Source organism: Parambassis ranga, chromosome 12 (genome assembly GCF_900634625.1).
Source record: "Parambassis ranga chromosome 12, fParRan2.1, whole genome shotgun sequence".
Lineage (NCBI taxonomy): Eukaryota > Metazoa > Chordata > Actinopteri > Ambassidae > Parambassis > Parambassis ranga.
This window is the reverse complement of record NC_041032.1, coordinates 7,791,571-7,816,020: the sequence shown is the minus strand read 5'-3', so window position 1 is coordinate 7,816,020 and position 24,450 is coordinate 7,791,571. Positions and strand designations below refer to the sequence as shown.

At 40.1% G+C, this 24,450-nt stretch overlaps 4 protein-coding genes across 5 annotated transcripts; 2 read left to right on the top strand and 2 right to left on the bottom strand.

Annotated features, from left to right (window-relative positions):
* The first annotated feature begins 764 nt into the window (after positions 1–764).
* Positions 765–6,673, top strand: cdc37l1 (cell division cycle 37-like 1). Its single transcript, XM_028417274.1, has 7 exons — positions 765–1,134; positions 1,881–2,180; positions 2,353–2,446; positions 2,652–2,767; positions 2,985–3,107; positions 3,194–3,364; positions 4,056–6,673. Exons 1-7 carry the CDS (start codon positions 1,030–1,032, stop codon positions 4,170–4,172), a joined length of 1,026 nt encoding a protein of 341 aa, XP_028273075.1. The 5' UTR covers positions 765–1,029; the 3' UTR covers positions 4,173–6,673.
* Positions 6,674–7,562: 889 nt separating this feature from the next.
* Positions 7,563–12,405, bottom strand: ak3 (adenylate kinase 3). Of its 2 annotated transcripts, none has more exons than XM_028417287.1 (5): positions 11,704–12,405; positions 10,260–10,379; positions 9,950–10,122; positions 9,271–9,389; positions 7,563–8,696 (listed from the first exon to the last, which is right to left on the bottom strand). In XM_028417287.1, the coding sequence occupies exons 1-5, from the start codon at positions 11,849–11,851 to the stop codon at positions 8,585–8,587; spliced, it is 672 nt and encodes a 223-aa protein (XP_028273088.1). In that variant the 5' UTR covers positions 11,852–12,405; the 3' UTR covers positions 7,563–8,584. The 2 variants fall into 2 exon arrangements, with proteins under 2 accessions (XP_028273088.1, XP_028273089.1); XM_028417288.1 differs by lacking the exon at positions 11,704–12,405 and adding an exon at positions 10,723–10,741.
* A 353-nt stretch (positions 12,406–12,758) lies between these two features.
* Positions 12,759–19,719, top strand: rcl1 (RNA terminal phosphate cyclase-like 1). Its single transcript, XM_028417266.1, has 9 exons — positions 12,759–12,982; positions 13,440–13,511; positions 13,950–14,125; positions 14,461–14,535; positions 14,624–14,748; positions 15,004–15,129; positions 15,228–15,384; positions 18,561–18,664; positions 19,550–19,719. The coding sequence occupies exons 1-9, from the start codon at positions 12,853–12,855 to the stop codon at positions 19,701–19,703; spliced, it is 1,119 nt and encodes a 372-aa protein (XP_028273067.1). The 5' UTR covers positions 12,759–12,852; the 3' UTR covers positions 19,704–19,719.
* anxa3b (annexin A3b) lies at positions 19,701–23,349 on the bottom strand. Its single transcript, XM_028417275.1, has 14 exons — positions 23,237–23,349; positions 22,856–22,895; positions 22,728–22,775; positions 22,500–22,587; positions 22,323–22,417; positions 22,121–22,234; positions 21,938–22,028; positions 21,742–21,821; positions 21,474–21,530; positions 21,167–21,260; positions 20,938–21,033; positions 20,778–20,836; positions 20,317–20,439; positions 19,701–20,190 (listed from the first exon to the last, which is right to left on the bottom strand). Exons 2-14 carry the CDS (start codon positions 22,865–22,867, stop codon positions 20,131–20,133), a joined length of 1,017 nt encoding a protein of 338 aa, XP_028273076.1. The 5' UTR covers positions 22,868–22,895; positions 23,237–23,349; the 3' UTR covers positions 19,701–20,130.
* Between the last annotated feature and the right edge of the window lie 1,101 nt (positions 23,350–24,450).

Here is a 24,450-nt window from a genome sequence, read left to right as displayed (position 1 = left end):
GCCACCTGCTGGTTACATTATGCAAGCATTATGCTGGTTTCAAATCATGCAAACATCAGGTCGATCAAATTTAAGCCTTGTAATATATCATAAATATCAGTAAAACTACAATATTACAAATTGTATAATATTGTATAAAACAAACATAAATTTGCATTCATACAATATTTAGATTGATTGCCGTTGCTAGGCAATCAAACTATTGTTCTTCACCCCATACTTGAATACTTTATATAGACCATATTTATATTCTCAACAAAAAACATGCATGAGTCACCAACTGTACTTCCAAGATAACCTTTTTATTCTGCTCTCTTCTTAACGTGTCCTACAAGCAGCTAGCGCCCTCTACAGGTCAAAGTAATTAACCATTTACAATATACCACAGGTATGGATGGCTAGGAAAGCCAAAAGAGTTTCTGGACCTGAAAAGAAGTTAAGAAAGACACATATAGAACTACAGAATAGAAAATGTTAATCTGTCAATCATTTATATAGTTTAAAGAATGTTGGGGTCATTTATGTTATAGAAACTATTGCTCTTGCATGTGTGTTATTAAAAGAGACACATACAGGACTAAAGAGAAGCAATTAAGTTAAATTGCTTTGTAGCCATCATCTACTTATAATCCAGTTAATCCAGTTTTATTTCCTAAATAATTTGGTTATTAGATAACAGAAATTAGAATTCACTGGAAATGAGTAGACTTGGCCATGTCACGTGGTCAAGGTTGTCCTGTACCACGTGTCCTGTGCGTCACTTCTTAAAAAGACGCAGCCAGAGTTGTTCGAGCAGCCTGTGGTTGTTGTTTGTTACTAGTGTTGTGATCTTAGGGGGCAGCGGGACTCTCCTGGCGCAGCATATCTCCCGTTATGCGCCCCTGCCATTTCAGAATGGCATTTTAGAACATACATAACATTGTCAGACAGCTTAAACATAGAGCAGCACTGTTTGTAATTCTCCAAACGCAGCTAGCATTAGCTAGCGGGTCCCACAGCAGAGCTAGCTAAGCTAGTTGCTTAACAGTTATGGAGTGGCTGGGTAACGGCGCTTCGCTTCACCCCGACAAAGACTCTACCAGTGATCCAGCCTCAACGGCAAGGGGCTTCAGTGGAGGTTATCTCCATCAGAAGGTAAGGAGCTGACGTTTAGCGCCCAGGCTTATTTTTACCTTCTGATCATAGGGTAACGGTCAGCATGCTAACAAGCTAAGCTTGTTTGGAGATCTATAAAGGGAGTCCATGACAAGTTGCATAGCTGGACAGTTAGTAACTGAACTGCGTGCAACCTGTACGAACCCAGAGTTACATAATAAAGCCAGCACTACTTTTCTTTGGCATACGGCTAAAAGGTAAACTATCTTGTCAGGTCGTTGCTAAGATCGAAAAGAGAGTTTCCATATGTGGTGTTCAGAGCAATCCCAGGTCCTTGATATTCTCAGACACTGACAGCTGCGTGTGATGGTTGTTGTTGACTACAAAAAGACATTTGGCTGTAATGGTAGCCTCCTAAGCACGGATAAAATGGAAACAAGCCTCAGTTTATTTTTAAACTCCTGACCGCATACCAAATGCAGCATCTTTGTGGTTATGGAAGGTTAAAAGATAATGACCTATATATAGTTTGTGGTTCAAAGTGATCCAGCAATTAGTTGTCAGCTGTTTACTCCTGGGGCATTCTATGGAAAATTATACATTTATACTTTCTAGAAAGCTTGTGTAAGGATAGGATTACATTAGAATTTAATATCTTTTACCAAAGATTTAAATCTTGAACCTTTTTTTTGCACATTCTCTCTGTCTGTAAGGAATGTATTGATAATGACTGCAAATACAGACGGTATCCATCTCTATTTTTCTCCCCATTTACCTCACACCAGCCACCCTCATCACACCTTTGTGATTGTGCCATGGCGTCGCTATGCCAGAGCCAGCAGCGCTGTGTGAAAGCCTCTATCGTCTCTGGTTGGAGACTGGCTGAGGCACAAGACCAGCTATGCTCTTTAGGTGTCCACAGCTCTGAGTCGCTGGAGCAGGAACGTGCTCGGACCCTGGCCTGCCCAACAGAACTTTCACACACTGAGGAGGAGTGGCGCCGGAAGGAGAGCCTGCTGGGAGGACAGGAACCCAGCCGCAGTCCGGTCCTTGGTGCTGCTGATAGTTGGGATGCTTTTAATAAGGTAAATGCATGTCTCTAATACGAGCTCATGTAATGATGAGAAGATTTCAAAAGACAAAGACGCATTGTTATGTTGTCCACTAATATTTTCTTATGGTTATTTGCGTTTGTACCCACTCTATTGACCAGCAGTCATAAACATTTACTTACGTCATGCCTTATATCTGTTCTAGAGTATAATCAACGTCCAAAATCAGCCTACGGAAATGGATCAAGACAAGTGCAAGACGTTTCTGCAAAAGTATGAACAAGAGCTCAGGCATTTTGGTGAGTGAGACATGCTAAACAATGTTGTTTGTTATGATCTTATTGTTTTCCTTCAGCCATATACTGTAAAATTGTATCAGTACATACATGGTGTGGACATACTGTATTGAAACACATAACTGCCCTTACTATTAGATCTTTTATTTGTAGTTTGATAGGCAAGTCTTCAACACAATGGCGGATGTGTTTCATTTTCAATTCTCAGGTATGTTGCGGAGATGGGATGACAGTCAGCGATTCCTTGCAGACATGCCTCAGCTCATCTGTCAGGAAACAGCCAACTACTTAATTCTGTGGTGCATGAGCCTACAGCAAGAAGGGGTAAAGTGCTGGTACTATGTTATCTTACAAATACTATAGAAGAGTAGATCAGTAAAACCATCTTTTGTAGAGTGGGGGATTTTTCATTGTGGAGTCTGGTCTTTCCTGGTAAAAATCAGACATTCAGTGAGATGCTTCAGAAAGGTTTGCATGTACCCTGAGACTGAACCGATGACCCACTGAGACAACTCCAGCTTTTTGTTTTGTGTCCTTTCAGAAAGAAGCTCTGATGGAGCAGGTGGCACACCAAGCTGTAGTTATGCAGTTCATCCTGGAGATGGCATCAAACTCTCAGCAGGATCCTCGAGGCTGCTTCAGACAATTCTTCCACAAAGCCAAAGTGAGACACACATATTTATTGTGTATTCTTTCTTTCTGTCTTCGGTCTTGCCCCGTGTTTTTCTGATATCATTTCCTTCTCTGTAGGAAGGACAAGACGTCTACTTAGAGGTCTTCCATACAGAACTTCAGGCCTTCAAACAGAGAGTTAAAGAATACACAGTTAAATGTAAAAGTCAAACATCCAGCATTGAACAGCAGAACACTGGCACAAACTGCAGACCTGATGCCAAAGAAGCGGCAGATTCTTTTTCTTCAGTAAGTGTGCTCCTGTGTTCTACATAATGCTTGTAGCCTATTGCAGGTACCCCATAAAGCCATGAGATGGTGCCTTTGAGCCTGATCCTTTTCACCCATTGGAAGGGTCATTTCCACGAGACACGTTTTTCACTTTTTATAAATGACAGCACTACAGTGTGCTAGTGAGGGGGTCCACATCTCAAAATGTGCCACTTTGAACATTGTCTATCCACTCTTAGGTAAAGCTTCACTAGTGCAAAGGGAATAAGAAACATAACCAAATGCTGTATGTATGTATGTTCATAGAATTGCAGGCTAATCATAAACATGAAAAATGAGGGAGATCCAAATGCAGCATATCAGGGGTTACATACTAAACTTGAAAGCCCTTTGTATGTGAGAGAGGGGCCTTCTCTCCAGCGTGACAGGCTGCCAAACATCTACTGAGTGAAAAGGTTGAAAATAAACTACTCCAAAGCCTGTTGAAACAGAAGGTAGTCCAGATTTTGGGTGTACACATATTAGGAGTAATCACTAAATGTAAGTGTTTCATTTTGTCTGTGGTGAAATATTCAAAGGAATTTTCAACACACAAAGAAGCAGAGTACATTATAATCTTTTACCTAGGCAGCATTCAGCAAGTCTGAACTCTTTTATTTATGATTTGTCCTCAGCTGTCATTGCTTGTGTGTGTCTCTCTCTCCTGCAGGTGGTAGAGTATTCTGTGAAACGTTGTTTAGATGGTGGACACTGGACAAACACAGGGTGGTGGATGAAAGAGGACACCACAGAGACAGACGACATACGCATGATGGAGACCCCTTAGGGACGTAGGACCGGCTCCTGCTTCTTCTTTCATCTCCATTGCTCCCCTTATATATATATCCACCTGAGTTTTAAGCCATCTTTACACAGCCGCAGCCTATACACACCACTGAAGTGTACAACTAAATGAAGGCACAATCAGCAATTTACGCTGCAGTTTTTCAGTTGAGAACCACCAGTGTTTCACTAATGACGAACGTTTTTCTGTATTGTTAGTGTGTAACTGTGGTTTCCCTCTGGCAAGGCAAGGCTGAAAGCATGTGTTGTGACATATAATCTTTGTTTTACAGGTGGGAGTAAAGCTAGCTCACTAAACTGGCAAAGTAAAACTCGGTAACAAACAAAGAGAACTGACTGCAAATGAATCTAGACAACACAAAGAATGCTGGAAGAAGTCCTGGGGTAAAAGTCGGATAGACAGCAGGTCAGAGGACATTGGAGTTAAAGACATTATGGAAGGTTTCTGACAGACTATTGGCATTATATCCTATGTGATAAGTTTTAGCTTAAAGCTGGACACTCAATATACAGTAGTGGCTGTATAAGCAATGTTGTTGTTAGGTAGGTGTGACCTGTTGAATCATGTGTTTTTAAAACATAAGTAGGAAACACCTGACCATATTTTGCAAACAGTCTATCAGAGGTGCATCTCTGAGCATCATGTCGCTCAAGTTTGACCAAGTCAGTCTAAAGCACTAACTTATAATTTTCTACACAAACTACACAAAACAAAAATGCCACAGAAAGCTGTTGACCTTCTGCATAATTACACAAAAGAGTTCAAATGTCCAGGCTACAAACTTATCAATCCAAGTAAATGTTGTTTCGACTGTTCGGTTTAAATTGATCTGTTTCTCACTTTTGGCTCATGTAGCTTTAAAACTCGCTACTGATCAGCATGTGGAGGAGTAGCACACAATACAACTGGTCTCTCAAGCTGATTACAAGAGAGGATAATGCAAAGGGGGGGGGGCTGTCAGTTAGCTGACTTGCAGTTGTGTAAGATCAACCGCCAATTAGATGTTTGGAGGATGTGCGGATGTTTCAAGATTGAGTTGCTTTTGATGAACCGTAGCCTGTCTTACAACTATTGGGAATTTACTTGATTATTGCCAGTTCTGTCAAGAGTGAATAGCTTGTTTCTTTAACAAGTTCCAGTGTAAGTGTAAGAAAACGGATGGGTTCTCTGCTCAGCACTGCAGCACTGCTTTTACAAATGCAAGATGGTTGGGACTTATTTATGTGGCCTTACATCTTCGGATTTTTAGAGTTTGTTGTGTGACAGATGCACAAGAGCACATTATGAGCAATATGAGTATCTCTTAAGCAGGATAACAGCAGATTGAATCTGTTTCAACGTCTGGGGAGGCTTAAAAGCAGCAAAGTTCACAAGTAAATGCTTGAAATCTCATTTTAATTTTATATTTATGTGCATCTGCCAGAGTTTTAGGTTTGCTTTAGACAAACTCGCCCATTATACATACAATAATGCCTGCAATCACAATGCTGGGAAAGTGTTCCAATGCAAAATCCCTAGTTAATTGTCCTGTACTTAACATCAGCGTTGGCTTTTATTGTCCTGTTACAAATATAACTATGCTTCTCTCCGTCAAAAATGTCAGCAGTTTGATATAAGGTAAATAAAAGTAAATGTGCATGCTGTTAAGTATGTGAAACAATATAGTAATTGTTTATAACCTGACAGACTTCGTGTTCGGAGAAGGCAAAATCTGCTCAAATTTGGTGTTGATATCAATAAACAGCATCCAGGCATGTATGTTAATGTGGGGTGTGAAGAGCCACTTCAAAGTCTCTTCATAATTTTTGGAACAACCTCATAGGTGATCAGGCCAAATTTGTCATCTTTCTGCACAGCTTTTTGTTTTTCTCTCTGTCATTGATGTAGGAGTAGGATGTGTTTTGTTTGTCAGCCTGCCATTTGGACCCAGACACTAAGTGCTCTGTGCAGACTGTTGGTGGGGTGTGGTGGTCGACATCTGGAATTTACATCTCAGAATCGGAGAAGAAGAAAAGGGCTAAGCTCTTCATAAACAGACGTTTACTGTATGTGTGCAGAAAGGGGCTCTCTGCATCTGAATGTGTACTGCACTTTATTCTCATTTCAAAGCAGATGTGTGTTTTAATAATGGAAAATGACTATCATTCTTTCTCTTCATATATTTTTTGAGTTTTGTGTTAATATTTGTGTTGTGTTGCCAGACATCCACGATTGATTCAGATCACTCTAACGAAGCTTTTAAATGAGCTTGTGAATAGTACGTTTTGTGTTTTGTTGTTTGAAGCCTTTTTTCTCAAAGGGAAGCTTCTGCTAGCTTCGTAAGGCTTCCAGGAAGTTTTTTTTCCTTTTCAATAATATGCTTTATTTACAGGACAACAAAAACAGCATATAAATCTGCTGTGTGGCATAATCTGTGGGATTTTTACTGCTGTCTGTGGAATTAGAAAATACTACATTGAATTAAATACAATTTGTAATATAAAGGTCTTCTGCTCCGATCAGTGCTGGTCTATATGTCAAAACTCATCATCACAGGTATTATCAGCAGTGAAGCTAAATAACGTGCCATGGTAGACTTTTGTTTTTGTCCACAATTACTATTACAACTATGCAAACTTTTTGTTGTACTAAACCTCCGGTGTCTTGACTTCCTTAATCTAGTGTTTCTCAAGTTATCAGAATTTGTGTGTAGGGATTTGTAAAGGTTTCTGTCACTCAGCAACAAGCTGTTATTGGAACATTTACATTCTAGAAACGTGCATAAACCAGAGCTGAATGTTTGTGTCTTTTTGTCCGTTGCTAGAGGTTATTGTGGACCTGCAGTAACAAGTCCAAAGTTACACAAATAGAAAAATATGTAGTGGCTCCAGAAAGACTGTGTGAATTGAGATAAATGTTACAAACATAATTAAGGAAAGAAAACCACAGGTTTAAAGGAAGACTCTGGTTGTAGACTCCTGCAAAACTCTTTGTTTCTCAAAGTCAAGGATGGCCCATTTTGTAGAACCTGTTTTAGTGAGATACTTCAAAAGTCATGATGGAGCAATTCAGGGACTGTGCATGTGCATACTATTTATACATAGGAATGTGGGTGCTTTAATAGTAACTTGCTTAAAAATCGTCTGGGTAAAGGATGGTGTGGTTTCATGGTCTGTTCAGAACAGTTCTTCAGCCAGTTTGGATGATTTAGCACCCTGGAAATGTAGAGAATCTTCCTTGACCTTGAAAAACTCCCTTTCACCAACTTGATGGCACTGCATTGCATTGTGGGTAATGTAAATGATGGGTTTTTACAATAAAGTGCAGATGGAATAAAAAGTTAACCTTTTAGTTGTTTTTCCAAAATGAATAAAACAATAAGCAAAAATATAAGATGGTGTTCAGAATGTAAGATTTATTGTGTTTCATGTATACTTGTGACACAGTGGTGAGTGGTCTGTGAAGGAGGGACAGTGTATTCAAGTGTTTCAGAGTCCACAGGATAATTCAGGAAACATTCACTTCATTAGTTTATACAGTACATTTCAAGGCAGGTTTGCATTTATGTGGCTTTAGACCAGACAACACATTATTTAGAGCAGAAAAAAAAGTCCAACAAGACAGATGCCCTGTACAAATTGTACGTCAGGCATTGAGTCAAGTTGGCTGATGTCAGTCTATAGACTGGGTCACACCAAGGAAAAGGTCTTAATGGAAATAATGCAGCACTATTAGGCTATATAGACAAACGATTTCTTGTGATAAAAATATTCACTGTAATGTAGTTATTTTGATACATTATTCAATTTCCATTGATAATAAAGTATTTGCAAACTATGCTCACTGAGCTACCTCTTACATTGTTAAAAACAGCAGAAGGCACTTGAGTGCAAAAAATGATTTACAGTAATTTGTGGAACATGGCACATTCCCTTTAAGACAACTACCTACTGCATAAAGCAGTCCCAGTAAGGCAGTTATGCTAATGCTAATATAACACTATATTGTTAAGATGTCTCTGACAAGTACTTATCTCAAGTTATATCTTTTTTTTCAGTGTTAAGTTTTTGCATCACCAAATCTTGTGCAAACGCAGCCTTCATATTCTTCTGTTAAATGTATTGATTATTTCCCCCCCCCTGGCTATATACAGAATACATAAAGGCACATTATGGAATGAAGAGAATTAACGACTGAAAAAGAGTTTTCACATACGCCCTGAGAGCTTCCCAAACTACTTTAAGCAAACACTATGGAGTGTAACAGTGGTTAAAATAAGCATTTAAAAAGTGGAGTGACTCCCAACATCTGCAGCCTTGTCACACAAATGTTACTACAAAGATGGCTCTCATTTTGTTTGTGTCCTAGTTGGACAGTGGAGTGGTTTCTGCTGGCTAACTGTCTGCTCAGGCTTTCTACGCCACTTTCTGACTGTTAGAAGACAGTTTTCTGTGGAGGAAAGCCTCAATGTGAGGCCATATCTTGTTGGTTTCTGTCCCTGTGAAGGTCTCTAACACACCTTTACTCCTGGAGGGGTAAAAAAAAACACAATCAATAGGTTTACTGAAACTCCAACAGCACAAAGACTTTACTGAATCTCTACCTTCTTCTATTCTGTGTGTGATTATCTGTACTTCCTGCCAATGATAAAACAAGCAGAAATAATTAGGACACTAGCTATGTACGCTACTGTGGTTTAAAAGAATAGAGAGTAATCTGTTTTCCTGTCTAATCGGCCCATAAATAGAATATGATGTATGCACCTGCAGACTGTATCCAAAACCTGGCTAATCTGTTATTGCTACTTTTTGTCTGGGTTTTATGTTTCTGGTTTAACTTTAGAATAAATGTTTAAATAGTTGTGTAACAGGAAGAAACCACTCTCTGCTCAGTGGGCTTCTTAGAATGTGTTTTAAGCCCCTTTTTTTTAGCTAACTGAGGAATGTAAAGGGAAGAAGAGGCACTAGGCCAAAGCTCAAAGGCAGCTGGCTTTAGTATACGGTATTTTAAACATATTTATTTGACATGCACTGCAGGGTGTCAGCTGATGCTGTGTTCACATCTGTTCTATCTATGTGCAGTAAAATCAACCATACTTTACCTGTAGTACTCTAAAACAGGCTCTGTCTGGGTTTCATAGGCCTTCAGTCTCCGTGTGACCGTCTCAGGTTTGTCATCGTCCCTCTGAAGCAGAGGCTCACCTGTCTCATCATCTAAACCCTGAGCAGAGAGACCGATGGTGAACATATGAGGGACCAGTAAGAATTTCCCAACATTTCCTTTTCAGTTTTATACCATCATCACTTTGTTTTTTTGCTTTTTTCTTTAAAGATGTTTTTTTTCTTTTCAGCCTTTTTCATGGTAGACATCTTGAATTGTAAGCCAGAAAAACACAAGTCCCACTTTTCTTATTGCAGACTTAAGACTAGTGGCTGTCTAAATCATAGTTTTATCTCACTATATTGTACACAAGAACAAGAGGAACAGGCTTTGTCATACAGGACTGTGAGAAACAAAGTCATGCCAATGATTAACTACAAATGTGCTGTTTCTCCAGACTGCCCGGGATATCTAGCAGCAAATGACAGCCACAGAAAAAGGATGTGACCAGCAGGGATGTGAGTTATTAATCATACAGAAACTCTTTTGGAAGACTGTACTTACTAAACCAACACAATGAATATAACATGTTGGTGATACTACTAATAATAATAAGAGCACAAAGCTTGTACATATCCAATAAAACAGCAGTTAAACAAGTTGGTATTAAGAGTATTTACAGGGACTTTAGGTGGGTTGAAATCAATGTTGTAGACTCTGCCACTTGGGAGGTGAGTCCATCGAGAGGTCAGCCTTTGTTTGATGGTCTGGAAGGGAACATTGAGGTTAATGACTGTATCCACAGTGTAGACGTCATCCAGGGCCTCAGCCTGGGGTACTGTACGCGGGAAACCTGGTAAAGAAAAGAGGGACACCTCCATCAAGCAAGGAACTAAGATGGATCTGACAAATGATCTGATTTTAATTACATAGCATGAGGCCTAAGGGGGCGTAAAAGATTATTGACTGATCTCACTCATGAGGTCCTACCATCAAGCAGCCAGCTGCTTTGGTCTATTGTTCTCAGGTCTCTCAGGATGAGGCGAGACATGACGTCATCAGGTACCAGCTGACCCTGATCAATACAGGACTTCATCAACAGGCCCAGCTCTGATAGAGGAAAACAAACTAACAGTCAGAGAGAGAGGATACTGCATTTTCCCCCTGATCAATAAAAGCCACACATTTCATTTCCTGTTCTGAGTTTTAGATTAGTGTGTGTCCAGATTTACTCTTTGTTAGTCTCCCCTGTGGACGGGTTGCCGGAACAAGCACGGCGGATACAACTCGTAGTTTCCACACTCTTTATTTCACACACACACAGCTGCACTTCAAAGCAACAAGCGTTGCTATGGCTACACTACAAACACAATAGTTGATATAGCTGCACTACAACTGTGTATACATCTAACAGTCATGAACAACTATTACAGTCAAACACATAACACAGTACCTTAAACTTCCCACACCCACATCAGGAAAGAAAGTTTTCTACTGGAAAATCCTACTGTGTGTGTGTGTGTGTGTGTGTGTGTGTGTGCAGAGCAGCAGAGGGAAAAGGAGCAACTTAATGGAAAGTTTAAAGGGATAGCTAATGCTAGTGTAGCGGATTAAAGCCTGAGTCTTTTCCCTCTGTCACTTCCACTTTAATTGGTCCGAGTCCAGCTGAAGGAAAGAATTTCCTGACAAGCCTCGCAGAAATGACCCAACTACTGCTCTGATGTTACAGTTAAACAGAGCAAAGGCTTGCTGTGACATATAAAGAATTAATTAACTCAACATTAAATGAAATACTGTTTCCTGTTGGTTTTATTAAATGTCTGCACATCCAGCAAGCTTTGGGCCTGCACAATCAATCCTGATTAGACAACGAATATTTGCAAAAGTCCAATTTGTTCTGTTACAACTAAATTTTGCTATGATTGCAAACTTGCCCAGCGTTTCTGCAGGGCAGCCAACAGTACAAGGACAAAGTTGAAGTAAGAAGGAAGTAGAACAGCCTGTGCATAATCTGAAAGAGAACAGCCTTTAAAGTGCAGAAAGAAGGTTTAGGATTGACTACAGGGGACACATTAACTTCATACAGTTGTAAAAACAGACTTCGCCCTCCCACGTCTCAGGAACAAAAGCTCACAGTTTCCTTTATCTTTACACATCTCTTTATCTCCATTCAAGGTGATATGGAGGAGGAGAGGGCCTCCTTCTAAGGCAGCCATGTCCGCTTAAATGTTTGCAGTATAAACATAAAACAACATATCTGGCCTTGGCTTGATAGAAATTATTTTGTGTTTTATTAGATAAGGAATGAATCTGTTAGGCTGTACTCTTATCACAGAAAACACCGCCTCTCTGCGTAAAAACACGTTTATGCCTCATTAATAACATTTGTATAGACTCACATATGCATTGCAGTAAGTTTGATCTGGTGTCTTACCTGTTTTCGCTTTGATGTTCGCTCTCAAAATGTCCCCACTAGAAATGTGTTCAAGTCCAAAACTTTTGGTTATGCGCGCAGACACGGTCCCTTTACCGGACCCCGGAGGTCCCATAATTACAGCACGGAAAACTCTCTGTAGAACCATCTCCACGCGAATAAGGCTTTAAATGTGAGTTTGTAGGAACAGAAATACGCCTTTTCTCCTCAAACCTCGCTCTGGATGCGCAACTGAACGCGGAGCAGAGAGCAGGTTTAAAGCTCCTTCCGACGAAATGTGCAACGTAACAAAGAGTGGGCGCGTCTGTTGGCGGCCAGTTTCCACTCCTAGCCTACTTCACTTTCAACTACCCCACAGAAACTGGAGGTAGGAGAGGAGGGCGCGGGGAAGAAAGCAGATGAGAGCTACACGTACTGCCAGCTGAGCAGGCCACAGTGCCAGCAGGGACAGATCAGATGAGGATGCCCTCCTCTGACGACGCACAATGATCAAAACGAGCTCCTTTCTCCTCCGACGTGTTCATAAACTTACTCGTCCGCATCACGGTTTACGCTTTGCTGGGGATGCATTTATTGTATAACGCTGTTATGTAATTGGTCCACTGGCAGAAAAAAAGCTTGTTGGCAAGGTTGCGTTGATTAATCCCTTCCGAGCCTCGATCCCTTGAGCGAGCAGACCTGCAGATTGCCAGGCAGGCTGTAGTGAACAGCAACCAGCCTAGCTCTGTTTCTTTTACATCACGGTGACTGTATTCATGCAGTTATGAGAGTTCAGAAAACTCCCCAAAACAACTATTTTCTATACTATTGATTGTATGGATTATTAAAAAGAAAACTCTTCTTTAACTTGGTATTTATGTGGAAAAATAAATAAACAAACAATCAATATTTATTAAAATATTCCTCGAAGCTCCCTTTGTTTACATTTCAATCAGCTTTGTGGCTTTAAGCTTAAGCCACACCTACGACATTTTAATGAATGGATGTATGGTGCCATCTAGTAGCCTAATGTAGCCCTGCGCGCTTTAAAAAAAAAAACCACACAGGCCTTTTTGACCCTCTTGCTTTGCCGTAATCTCGCCTCCCACTAACGTCTTCCTGGACAAACACACGTGGATTTCACTGACGCTAGGCACAAACAACAACACTATGGCAAGCCACGGGCTCACTTACGACGGCTGCAATTTCTTCAGACAGCGGCTGGTTTTGTCCACGCTCAGCGGAAAGCATGTTAAAATCAAAAACATACGGTCCAGAGATGACGAGCCGGGACTACGCGGTGAGTCGCAGCTTCACTGTGCATGTGGCGTCGCAGTTAGCTCGACGGCTAACGAGCTAGCTGTTACGCAGTTGGGAGTGTGTTCAAACACTGGGCGTCAGATGTGGGAAAATGATGTGGCAGAAGAGTAAAATATAAATATAAAATAAATAAATGTAATATCATCTTACTGCACACTGTCGTGCCACTGATTGGCTTTGTCTAAAGTGTTAATATATGTACTATTTTAGTGAGTTATCTTCCTATATGTGAGCATTACCCAAAGTTGTCACTTGTAAGAAGAATATCTTAAACCTGTTTTATTGCAAATATTGAAATCTGCCTTACAGTACAGGTGATGTATGACTTGATTTTTCTGCAGTTTATAGTTTATAAACATGCTGCTTTAATCTTTAGTTCCAGTTGGTGGAACATTGTTGGCATGAATAATAAAAAAATATCTATTGGTCTTCTCCAGATTTTGAGGCCAGCTTCATCAGACTGTTAGATAAAGTAACCAATGGCTCCAGAATAGAGATTAACCAAACAGGTGAGTGTGCAAGCTTTGTCACAAAAGTTCTGGTTGATTTTGTTTTTACACACACACACACACACACACACACACACAGCCTTGATATAAAAATGAAAACAAGATTTTAGGTTATTTTTGGTTTTCCAAGCTATACACTGATGTTGTTTATATGTGGCATTTTTTTAACCCTAATGCTTTTAGAAAAAAACACGTTTAAGAGGAGGACTATATATTTCCATCTGTTTTATAGATGAAAATACATAGACAAAGAAAGAATATTATAGGTGTGTGCCTGAGATGATGAAGTGCTGTTTAGGATTACACCTGGAGGGAAAGAGAAACCAGTTTATCTCTATTAAAGTTACATGAAACCCAGGATTTTCTTTCAAAACAACAGTGAGAGAGGAAAAAAATGGTGGAAGACATCTTTTTGACCGTCTAATCTGTCTTTACAAGGTACCGTGTTATTCTACCAGCCAGGCCTGTTGTATGGAGGCACCATAGAACATGACTGCAACACACAACGTTCGATTGGATACTATCTAGAGGCCCTGCTCATGCTTGGTCCGTTCATGAAGACCCCTCTAAAGGCCACACTGAGGGGAGTCACCAATGACCCCACTGACCCGACAGTAAGTGCACATACATATGATCACCTTTTAGCTAATAGTCATTGGTCATATGATTTCACTTTGGACACTGTTCTATAGTGCATATATTACAATTAAATCATGGTATTATAACAAACGTCGGCGTCAACAAACCAGACACAGGGAAGCTGTAAAAAAAATATAAAGTTGCTGTTGTCATGGAAACATCTGTTTGGCTGCCGGGGTGGGAGTTGATTTATTTAAGACTGCTTTCTTGGCACTCTGTTGCAATATAGTTGCTATTTTTAATTTTCTGCAGACACAAAAACATGTTTTAGGGTTTTAACGTCTGTTTTGTTTTTTTTTTTTTTTTGCAGGTCGACCTGCTGAAGTCCACAGCCCTTCCTCTGCTGAAGAAGTTTGGGATAGATGGAGAGGGCTTGGATATCAAGGTGAGGATACCACTCCTCTACATGCAAGTTTGAAGTTATACATTTTTGCTGTTTACTTGTCTTACTGTGTCTGCTGCTGCTCCCTCAGGTGGTGAAAAGAGGGATGGCGCCTGGTGGGGGAGGAGAGGTAGTTTTTACATGTCCTGTCCGCAGGACTTTGAAGCCTGTACAGCTGACTGAGCCAGGGAAGATCAAGAGAATCAGAGGAGTGGCGTATCCTTTTCAAACAAAAGTTCAATAAGTACTTTCCCCCTATACAGTCATTGCCCAGATTTTGATTCAGTAGATTAATCACTTATTTGTTTCAGCATCAGTCTGCCTCCTGATAAATGAACACAATTTTGATAATAGGGTTATCAGAGGAGGTTAAGTATATTTGTTTCTTGAGTTTTTGCCACTTTAACTTAATGTAGCAATAATTTATTAATTGCCTGTCATCATTGAAGGTCTTTAACATTTTAAATCCAGATATTCAGTGCGAGTTTCTCCTCAAATGGGCAACAGGATTGTGGAGTCAGCCAGAGGCATCCTCAACCAGTTTATTCCAGACATCTACATCTATACTGACCACATGAAAGGAGCCAGCTCTGGCAAGTGGGTATCTCAGTGTAGTTTGCACATTGACATGCTTTTGTGTTTCTCTTTTTCTCTTGAGGGAAAAACACTAAATAATTTGACTTCAACAACTCCAGGTCTCCAGGTTTTGGTCTGACACTGGTAGCAGAGACACTGAATGGCTCCTTCCTCAGTGCAGAGATCTCATCAACACCACAGGGGCAGGGAGAACCCGTACTGCCAGAGGACCTCGCCAGGAGCTGCGCAAAACTGCTTTTAGAGGAGGTGTATCGGGTAAGCGTCTTCCATCATAAGCACACAACAAACAAATTGGTGGAATGGTTTAGGAGATTTGTTCACACAAGTCCAGGTGTGTCTACCTGGGTTCATGTTTATTTTAGCCTTGAATATGAGTTTTACATTATTTAGCAGTGACTACAGCTCAGCTGCTGCTAGAAAGAGCCTATACAAGTTTTGTTTTCAATGCCATTATGCCTTAAACAGTGAGTTAGTTTTAGAAACATCTTCCATGTTGTTTGTCTTTTGTATTCAATAGACCTTGTGCCCACAATCACTCCATAGCTGTTATAACTTAACACAGAGACTTGCAGCGCAGAGTGTCTGCTGTTACTGGAAATGTGCTCTGTAACTCACTGCTTTAATACTACAGGCAAATGTCATTCAGGGCTGTTCCGTGTGATTTGCATAATTTAAATAGGCAAAATAGGTTTCTCCTCATGTTCAGTGTGAACAGGTCTGGTAAGAGCAGCTTTTCCAAATAGACTTAGCTGTGCATAAAATTTGGGGGTTTGTTTTTGTACAATTTTTAATGCCTAAAGCATGATAACAGTGATTCTCTGGAGGCATGCCAGTAAACTTAGCTTTTACTGTTTCTCTGGATTCCTGTATGTGTCAGTAAAAAAAGGTAGTCCCTGTTACAAAAGGGGTTCCGTTTAGCCGATTTCAGCATCTCCAACTGAAGCTGAAGTTAGGTTTTTTCAGTTGCCATTTACATAATAATGTGCAATACTTGACCTGACACTAAGCTGATTGAGAATTCTTGGGGAATACCTGACATACACCACCAGGAAAACATTAGAATCCAACCATGCAACAATGACATTCACTACTACCCTGTTTGCTCACATTCCCTGGTAATGACCTATGTCTGCAGTTCAACTGGGAAACTGCTTGTGGACAGAATCACAATGTAAAAATCAGCTAAATGATGTAATAATTCAGACGGTTTAAGATAAGATGAGATAAGATAAGATAAAAACATGATCGTGCATGTTGTCAGTGACGAAGAAGAAGATGTGTCTGGTGTGGTTGGTTGTGGGACATGTACCTAACAGTCAGGTCAAAAGTCAGTGACTGCATTGCAAACTCTGATTCAAACAGGCTTGATAAATTAGGAATTCTTCACTGGGGAAAAAACCTCTTGGTTACATTTTTGTATCCATAACTTTGTACATGTATTTCATCAGTAATACAAACTTGTCTCTAGATAATGTACACATAGACAGACACAAATCACTTCAGTATAGTCACAGAGGAAAGAGAACCCACGTCCACGGATTATGTACAATGAGATTCTGTGACTTGTGTCCACATGGCTCTGCCTCTTAGCAGCCATGTGAGTCCAGTTAGCTGGTCAGGGTAGTGCTGATTAACGCTGAAAGAGGAATATTGTTGGATGCATCCTCTTAACTCAAGTAACAGAGTGTGGAGCTAACGTTTCTCTTAAGCGGTCTTGGAGAGTGGTGGGATAAAAACTCCTTCCATTTAAATAGTTTTTTTTGTGTTTTTTAAATAAAACGAAAGCTGTTGGCTGGAGGAGCAGGTAGTGACCAGAACTACTGACTTTAACTGTAGCAGGAGGACAGAGTTACTGCTACAGCTGAGAAGAGAAAGGACAACATCTGGCTGTTGTGCTGGAATGGCTCTTTTTTTAAAACGGAGAAATTTGCTCGATTGGTATTAAAGGGCATGTGTTTGTGCTCTCTATGTGTGCTTCTGTTTGTTTTATGGTTAATCAGTACAGTCTTCTAGTAGTAAACCTAAGTTACACCATGGACATTTTGTTTTTGGGAGCAACATCAACACAGGAGAGGAGCTGATGTAAGTTGGTGCAGCTTGAAGTTTTTGATATTTATTTTCCAGAGTTTGTTTGTTTGTTGTGATTAATCGATGAGAGAGCCGGATCATTGTCGTGAAAACACAACAGTTCTAAAGAATAGAATCTATAGGAAGTGTCTGTATTTAACTAGTGCAATGTTCACTGCCACATGTTTAAGGAGCTCTTCTCCTCAAGTCAGCTTGGTCTTATACCACTTATTTTTGACTGTTGGGAATAAGATCGTGTTTCACTAAGGAATTTTAGGGTTTTTTCCATAATGCCTCGTAATGGTGGCTGTGGGCCTCCTGGGACATCTAACCTGTCTCTTTAAGGCTGTACCTAAAACAAGTGGTTTGAAATTAAGACAGCTTTCAGAAAAGCAGAAGCTTAGTCCAGACGGGCAGCTTCAAAGGTAAGGTGCTCGCATACAGTTCTCTGGTTGCTTCTGGCTTCTGTTAGCATACTTCCATAAATTATTAAAATTTGTTGTGATGTAATTGTGTTGAAGATGTTGGGACCTATCGAGTTGCACAGATAAACTCATTGATTATTTCTTGGATTTGTATTTATTTATGCATTTATTTGTTTTTGAGCATGCCAAGTTTGATAAATCTCCACTTGTAGAAGGAATGCAGTTAACCAATCTCTGTCAATCTCATCAGCAATACAAACAATGTCAGCATAGTTTTGCCATGGTTTCAATGATATGATTATGTAATTGAATCATAATTCTGCTGACAAGCTGTGGCAGTGCCAGTGACTAGGCCACGTGAGTATTTTGTTACAATAGATGCTGCACAGTACAACAAAAACGGATCAATACCGCATACCAGATGGTAAGGGTCCTACAGGGTCATTTTAAGTTCCTTCAGTTTATGAAATATCGGGTGTGTCCAGTTTTGCACAGGCCTTAGCTTATGGGTTAGGAATTTGCACATAACTCTTGCCGAGTAATCACACTGGCATGCGCTTCCATGGACGCAGAGAGTGGATCCTCTGTCCTCTGAATATCTCGCATGTAGAAGGAATGGGGAGCGCTAGGAGAAGTTCAGAGAGGGCAGGACAACAAAGCATTGGGAAAGGGAAAACACTTAAGATAAATAAAGGCCCCAAATATATCTTAATGTCCATTTTGGATTCTGTCAACCTCAAAGCCACAATTGCACCTCTAAATATTTGACTTGCAGCTCATGTTTGTCTTTAATCCTGAAAAGGACCAAGGTCTATTAGGGATGGTCAGTCTTCCAGTCAGTGGGTTGGTTTCTGTCTAAACATCTCCACCTCTATGACGTATTTTTGTGTTGTTTTTGTTGCTGAAACCGATGGCCCCTCCTCTGTCACTGTTTTTTAGGGTGGCTGTGTGGATTCATCCAATCAGAGTCTGGCACTGCTCTTGATGACCCTTGGCCAACAGGATGTTTCGAAGGTTTTGCTCGGACCTCTCTCCCCATACACGTAAGTTGTGGTCATTCAGTGCTAGATACACACATACACAGCACCCTGTCCTAACAGGCCATTGGGTTTGTTCAGCAGTTAATGTACAGACAAGGGTAGGATGCATTTAAACCTGCAGTTTTACAAGTCTTCACTCGGCAGCCTACAGTATTCTACTTTAGTTAATTTTTACTAAAAGTCACAACAAATACCAGCATGTTTTACTTGAAGACAGCCATGAGCACAGATAAAAATACAAACAAAGCTTGTTTTATGCAGCTAAAGTACTTTAAGTAGAAGTAAACTGGTTTCCTTAAATGCGACAGGCAGTAAACAAATTCTATTCACTCTGCTTTGAGTCACTTTTGAACGCACTATCATGGGATTGTGCCAGCTGTGTTCACATGACTGTTTACATTGCTGGTTCACACAAATGTCACTGTTGCATTCAGATATGTACATTCAAAGAGACATTTACAGTCATCTCTTGCAAACAAACCTTTTTAAAATGTCACTAAGACAAACTAGATTCCAGACGTCACCCCCTTCCCCCCCGAACGAGGACCGATCAATGAACTGTCCATTTTCAGTTATCATGGTACCGATGCTGTGTCCCTCTCAAGTACAGTACTATGATAACTGAAGATTGGCGGTGCCATCTCAATACACTCTTCCTCATACACAGGTAATCCTGAAGATGGGCAATGAAACTTTTGAAGTCAGTAATGTGTACTTCATGAAATTTAGTTTAAATGTCTTATTTTTGCCATCTTAGCTTTAAGAGGACTGATGGCCTTGTTTAGTTAGAATTTGACACCTCTTATTTTAATGTGTACAATGCAATGTGAAATACTTCGCAGAAAACTAAAAACCCTGTCTCTATTTTTTTCTTTGCTACCTCTACAGGATCGAGTTCCTGAGACACATTAGAGATTTCTTCCAGATTATGTTTAAGATTGAGGTCCAGAAGCCTCTAGAAGATGAAAGGAAAGGAGGAGACAAAGTCCTGATGACCTGTGTAGGAATTGGATACAGCAACATAAGCAAAGCCATTAAATAAAGTTTTTTATACAAGTGTTGTGATTTTATCTTGTATTTCTTCACACAATATACAATATTACAGTATTTTAGTTACTATTGAAAGTTGTTTCAGTTATAGTTATTTGTGTGTATGTTTCCAGCTATGTAAGATACAGAAGTTACCGATCAAGTAAGAACTGTGTGACGTGTCACATGGAATACAAACTCTTTTATATATTACAAAAAAAAACATCTTCATATTTAAGTTTTTGGTAAAATGCTGAATTTGATTGCATAACCACTGTTGGTGTGGATGCACCCCATTTCTACATAGTTAGCCTAAGCTGTTAGTATTAACTTCAACAAAATATGTTAGTATGTTGATATTGGAAAGGACAGTGACTGTTCTTCATCATTGCTACTAGATGTTGACCTTCCCTGTTGCTGTGTCATGCAACAGTACCAGGTTATTCACCTTGACCACACAGATTTCTTAGGGCGTTGCCATAGTTACCGGACACTTCGGACTACACAAACATGAAGAGAGAGAGAGAGGAAATAATGTTTGATGTTAGCCATACCACAAAATTCTTGGCTAAAGATAAGAAGGTCTTAGACTTTTAATGTTGGTAATTGAGTGTGTAGGTACTGACCTCTAACTGGGAGTAGAGGGAGCATCCAAACAGCTTCTTGTACTCCGCTCTGATGTCCAACAGGTCGACCTCTGAGCGGCTGACGAGTATCCTGGTCAGAGTGGACTCTGTGGTACCAGCGCCCTGCATCAAATACACAGATGTCCTTGATGAAGCAAAGCTACCTGTATCTCCTGTTCATATACACACATTAACCTACAATATCTTTAATTTCATGTCAGCAGCTGCACTTTGTTTTTGCTTCGGAGCTTGTTGACACATTTCAACCATTGTTGCCCATGTAAGTCAAAACTGGCACCATGGCTTAACATTCCTTTCCACCCCACTGGTGATCAATACAGTCTGCTGTAGAAAAAAGAGATGGGGTGCAACCAAACAATACGTGGATATTGTAAGGTAGCAGTTTTCAGCTGGGCTCTGGAGTTTTTAAAAGGCCCTCAATACACAGAGGAACAGCTTACCTTCATGCTATTGTAAAGCATCTCAGCGAAGTATGTGGGAACATTTTTCACACACTTAACTAGACAAAAAGAAACAAAAAGAGGTGATGCAGTGATGATCCGATCTGAAATTATGATGAAGACATCACACACACACATATTCAAGAGGGACATGACTTACCAACAGCCACAAGTAGTTTCTCCAGGTTTCCGGACATCTCACTCTCAATGCTTTCCTGCAGGGTCTTTTTGCTGATATTCTTGTACTCTATCAGTGCTGCCAAAAGAAAACACAGGTCTTAGTACAACCTCCATTGCTACAATGACCCACTGCCTCTAGCATCGCCATAAGGCAGACATGTTTGGCTTATACTGTTTTCAAAGCTATTGAATGTCAGACGTCGACTCACTTTGCCGAAGCTGAGGAATGCTCCTGTGGCACAAGATATCAATAAACTTCGCCTCATCTGTTCCCCACTTCTTCTCTCCAGCTTCATACAAAGCCTGTGTGGACAGGGATGAATATATTGTAAACATGTGTTGCTAGAAAAATCATTATAAGCTGTGACTTGAGTCAGTAAGTGAAGTGTGCCTTCGAACTGAAAGAATGGATGAGCTAAAGCTAAAAACAGACAAAAGAAGTGACAGCAAAACGGCTGTATAGAGATAATAAGGTTTGAATGAGTAACACCAAATCAAACAGATGTAGACATGTACCTTAGCGTCTGCTATAGCTTTAGCATTATCCACAGCGGTGCTCTCGTCTCTCTTCCCCTGCATGGTTGAACAGAAGAACAAAGTTTATGATACAAGAATGTGAATTTTGTCTATTATAGATCATGGGTTTAAAGCCTTTTCTCTTGTGCAGATTATTTGGAAATGAGAAAAATAAGATTTTAGAAACTTGCAGTTTTTAGGATACTTCTGGCTACAATACATTATCTGGTACGTTGTCACTTCACCGTTTTAAATCAAGCCACAGTACCTCAGCCAAGATGAGCAGCGCCTTGCCGTAATCTCCTGATACCTCCGACTTCAGATCATTAATCAAAGATTTTCCAGTTTCTTGAATGAAACAGCAAGAAAAAATGCAGAGGATTTCACAATAACGTTCACACATTACATCACAGTCAAATGCAGCAACAGTCACATTACAAATCCTTTGTGCTGAGGTTCCCTACCAGCCAGGTATGCATCAGACAGAGCTTTGATCTGTCTGTTGGATCTTGAGGCAAAGATTTCTATCAGCGTGCTTTCTGTGGTTCCTAGACCCTGCGATGTGCAAGGTTATATACACAGAGCAATGATTATGTAGTGTTAACCAACAAATACGCTATCAGGGAAGCATTTTAATGAGGTCTCACCTTCATGGCTTTCTTAACAACATGGCAATCGTAGACTCCAGGAGGGGTTACCAAGGCAACTAACAGGTCTTCAAAGTCTCCACTTGTGTCACCCTTCAGGTCAGCCACTAATGTCTAATGATGCAGGGACACAGTGATAGAATATTAGGATTTTACTTTGGTTATAGGACAATAAAATTAAAAATTAAGTGCGATTATATACCCTTCCTGTGGCTTTCTCATAAGCCTTAGCAATAAGCTCACGCTGAGCGCTACTTCTTTGGGTCAACACCTCGATCAGAGTCTTTTCTGTCGTACCTATGGAGGAGACAGTGCCAAACAGACATTAGCTCTAGATATACGGTACATATTTGTATATCATCGTCGCTCATTAGCTTACCTAGGCCTTCCATGGCCTTCCTAAGCGCAGTCACGTCATCTTCTGCTTTGAAGTTTGGCTTGTCCTTCACAGTCCCTCTTGTAGTAGACTGACAAACACAGAAACACACCCATTCAGAACTGTGTGTGAACCAGTGATCTGTGCTTTCTCGTCTATAATCAATATATATATATACAATCACAGACACTTTGTGAGTACTTCCTGTACATTGAAAGTGTGTCCACTTACAGTCACTGTCAGCGGGGAGGGGGAGTCCAAGAGCAGGTCCAAGTCATCCTGCAGGACACATCAACACATTTGTACAATTAATCATCTGGTTTATAAATGTCCATATTGACCAGTCTGCACATACTCACCCACACAGACATTGTTGTAGTTGTAGAGAAAAGTCTCAAACTATGGAGCAGAAACAATATATCACAGATAATCAGTGTATCTGTATCTGTGTCCCTTTAATTTATTTGTCTGGCTTTTCTATGGCCGACCTCTTTGTATTGTTTACTTAAGGTATCACGAACCTTTTTATTCTAATTGTCTCATGGTGTCTATGGTGATTTTACCCGAAACGTGTGAGCAAACAGAGCAGCACAAAATGACTGCACAATAACGTTTAATAGTCGACTGAAAGACTGCAGACAAAAATCTTATGTTACCGACCAGCGCACTGGGACCGCAAACAGAAATTACATATAAAATCACTAAAAAAAGTAACCAGAAGATTGTGAAATGTTTCTTACCGAAGTGAAAGGAGAGGATTGATGTCACAAGTGGAATTTCCAGTGTGCCAAATGCGCCACACCTTCGGTAGAAGTAGGGAAAGCAACGCCCATTACGAGCTGGAGGAAGTTGAATCACAGACTCCTCCTCGCTCGTAGGCCACAAAGAAACACTCACTCAAGCGGGATGCTTTACTGTTTTTTGCTATTTGACTTACGTACAAAAGTAACACAACTATTTTTGTGCATGCGTTGGATTTCAGTATAAAGGGTAGTTTATAGACTCAGTGCATTCAATCAGCTATATTAGTAACTTTCTTGATAATATTTGAAGTAAATGGGTGCATTAAAAGTAATTAATTATTTTTAAACACTTACATCGCAGATGTACAGAGAATAAAAGATTTCTCCATCACTGAACCCAGCGCAACAGACTGGGCGGTGCTGAGTTAAAAGTCATATTTGCTCTCAGGGCAGATGCTAGGATATGAGTCAGAGAGACCAGGAAACAATCATTCCAGAAGGTCCTTTACTTTAAATCAATAAGTAACTAAAATATAAAAGCATTTATGATGACTAAAATCAACATAGAATGTTTGGTAATGAAGATGGAGGCCTCGATTCAGCCAAAGGTCTCAGAAAGAGGCACAATATTCACATGTGTATGATGTAAGGGCGATAGCATAGCATGGCAAACCATTTGTTCAAAAGAAAAAGACACGAGATCATGTTTTAGCATTCACTTGTGACTGGTTAAATGTCAATGTAAACATGTGTGTACGGTACACTAATATCTTCAAAGAGACTATTGCGACATCTTGTGGCTAACTGTAGATACTACATTATAAGGAAGTATACGGTTTGGTAGAATAGCCGTTTCAGTGGCTTCAGTGTCTAATAATAATAATCATCATCATCATCATCATCATTCTAGGTTAAGCAGCAAAATGCACTGCCCTGACTCCACCTACCTCTGTACCCTAAGTACAGTCTGCAAGGGTCGCTCCCTTAACATTTTCAGTTTGTAATAAATAATGTGTAATTTTGATTGTAAGTAATTAAAGATGCAGGGGTGGTAAAAAAATAAAAATAAGAAAGATCTCTTGTCAAATGGAATGCTGCTCCTCGTACCTTATGTGGCATATACTTTGCCTAAAAGACAAAATTTAGGGAAAATGTCCCATGACGCGGTAGCTCCTGACGGCTGAAAGCAGGCGGCTTCGAGGGTTAAAATT

Bases quoted from the DNA above. Each gene is read 5' to 3' on its own strand.
- cdc37l1 (XM_028417274.1), top strand. From the start codon at position 1,030: ATGGAGTGGCTGGGTAACGGCGCTTCGCTTCACCCCGACAAAGACTCT. The intron at 1,135-1,880 runs GTAAGGAGCTGA...ACCTCACACCAG, and splicing joins GAGGTTATCTCCATCAGAAG to CCACCCTCATCACACCTTTG. The intron at 2,768-2,984 runs GTAAAGTGCTGG...GTGTCCTTTCAG, and splicing joins TGAGCCTACAGCAAGAAGGG to AAAGAAGCTCTGATGGAGCA.
- ak3 (XM_028417287.1), bottom strand. From the start codon at position 11,851: ATGGTTCTACAGAGAGTTTTCCGTGCTGTAATTATGGGACCTCCGGGG. The intron at 10,123-10,259 runs GTAGGACCTCAT...TTTCTTTACCAG, and splicing joins AAGCAGCTGGCTGCTTGATG to GTTTCCCGCGTACAGTACCC. The intron at 8,697-9,270 runs GTAAAGTATGGT...TTACCCCTCCAG, and splicing joins CCTGTTTTAGAGTACTACAG to GAGTAAAGGTGTGTTAGAGA.
- rcl1 (XM_028417266.1), top strand. From the start codon at position 12,853: ATGGCAAGCCACGGGCTCACTTACGACGGCTGCAATTTCTTCAGACAG. The intron at 15,130-15,227 runs GTGGGTATCTCA...CAACAACTCCAG, and splicing joins AAAGGAGCCAGCTCTGGCAA to GTCTCCAGGTTTTGGTCTGA. The intron at 18,665-19,549 runs GTAAGTTGTGGT...CTACCTCTACAG, and splicing joins GGACCTCTCTCCCCATACAC to GATCGAGTTCCTGAGACACA.
- anxa3b (XM_028417275.1), bottom strand. The intron at 22,588-22,727 runs GTAAGTGGACAC...TGTGTTTGTCAG, and splicing joins CCTCCCCGCTGACAGTGACT to TCTACTACAAGAGGGACTGT. The intron at 21,261-21,473 runs GTACATGTCTAC...CTGTCCACACAG, and splicing joins AAGCTATAGCAGACGCTAAG to GCTTTGTATGAAGCTGGAGA.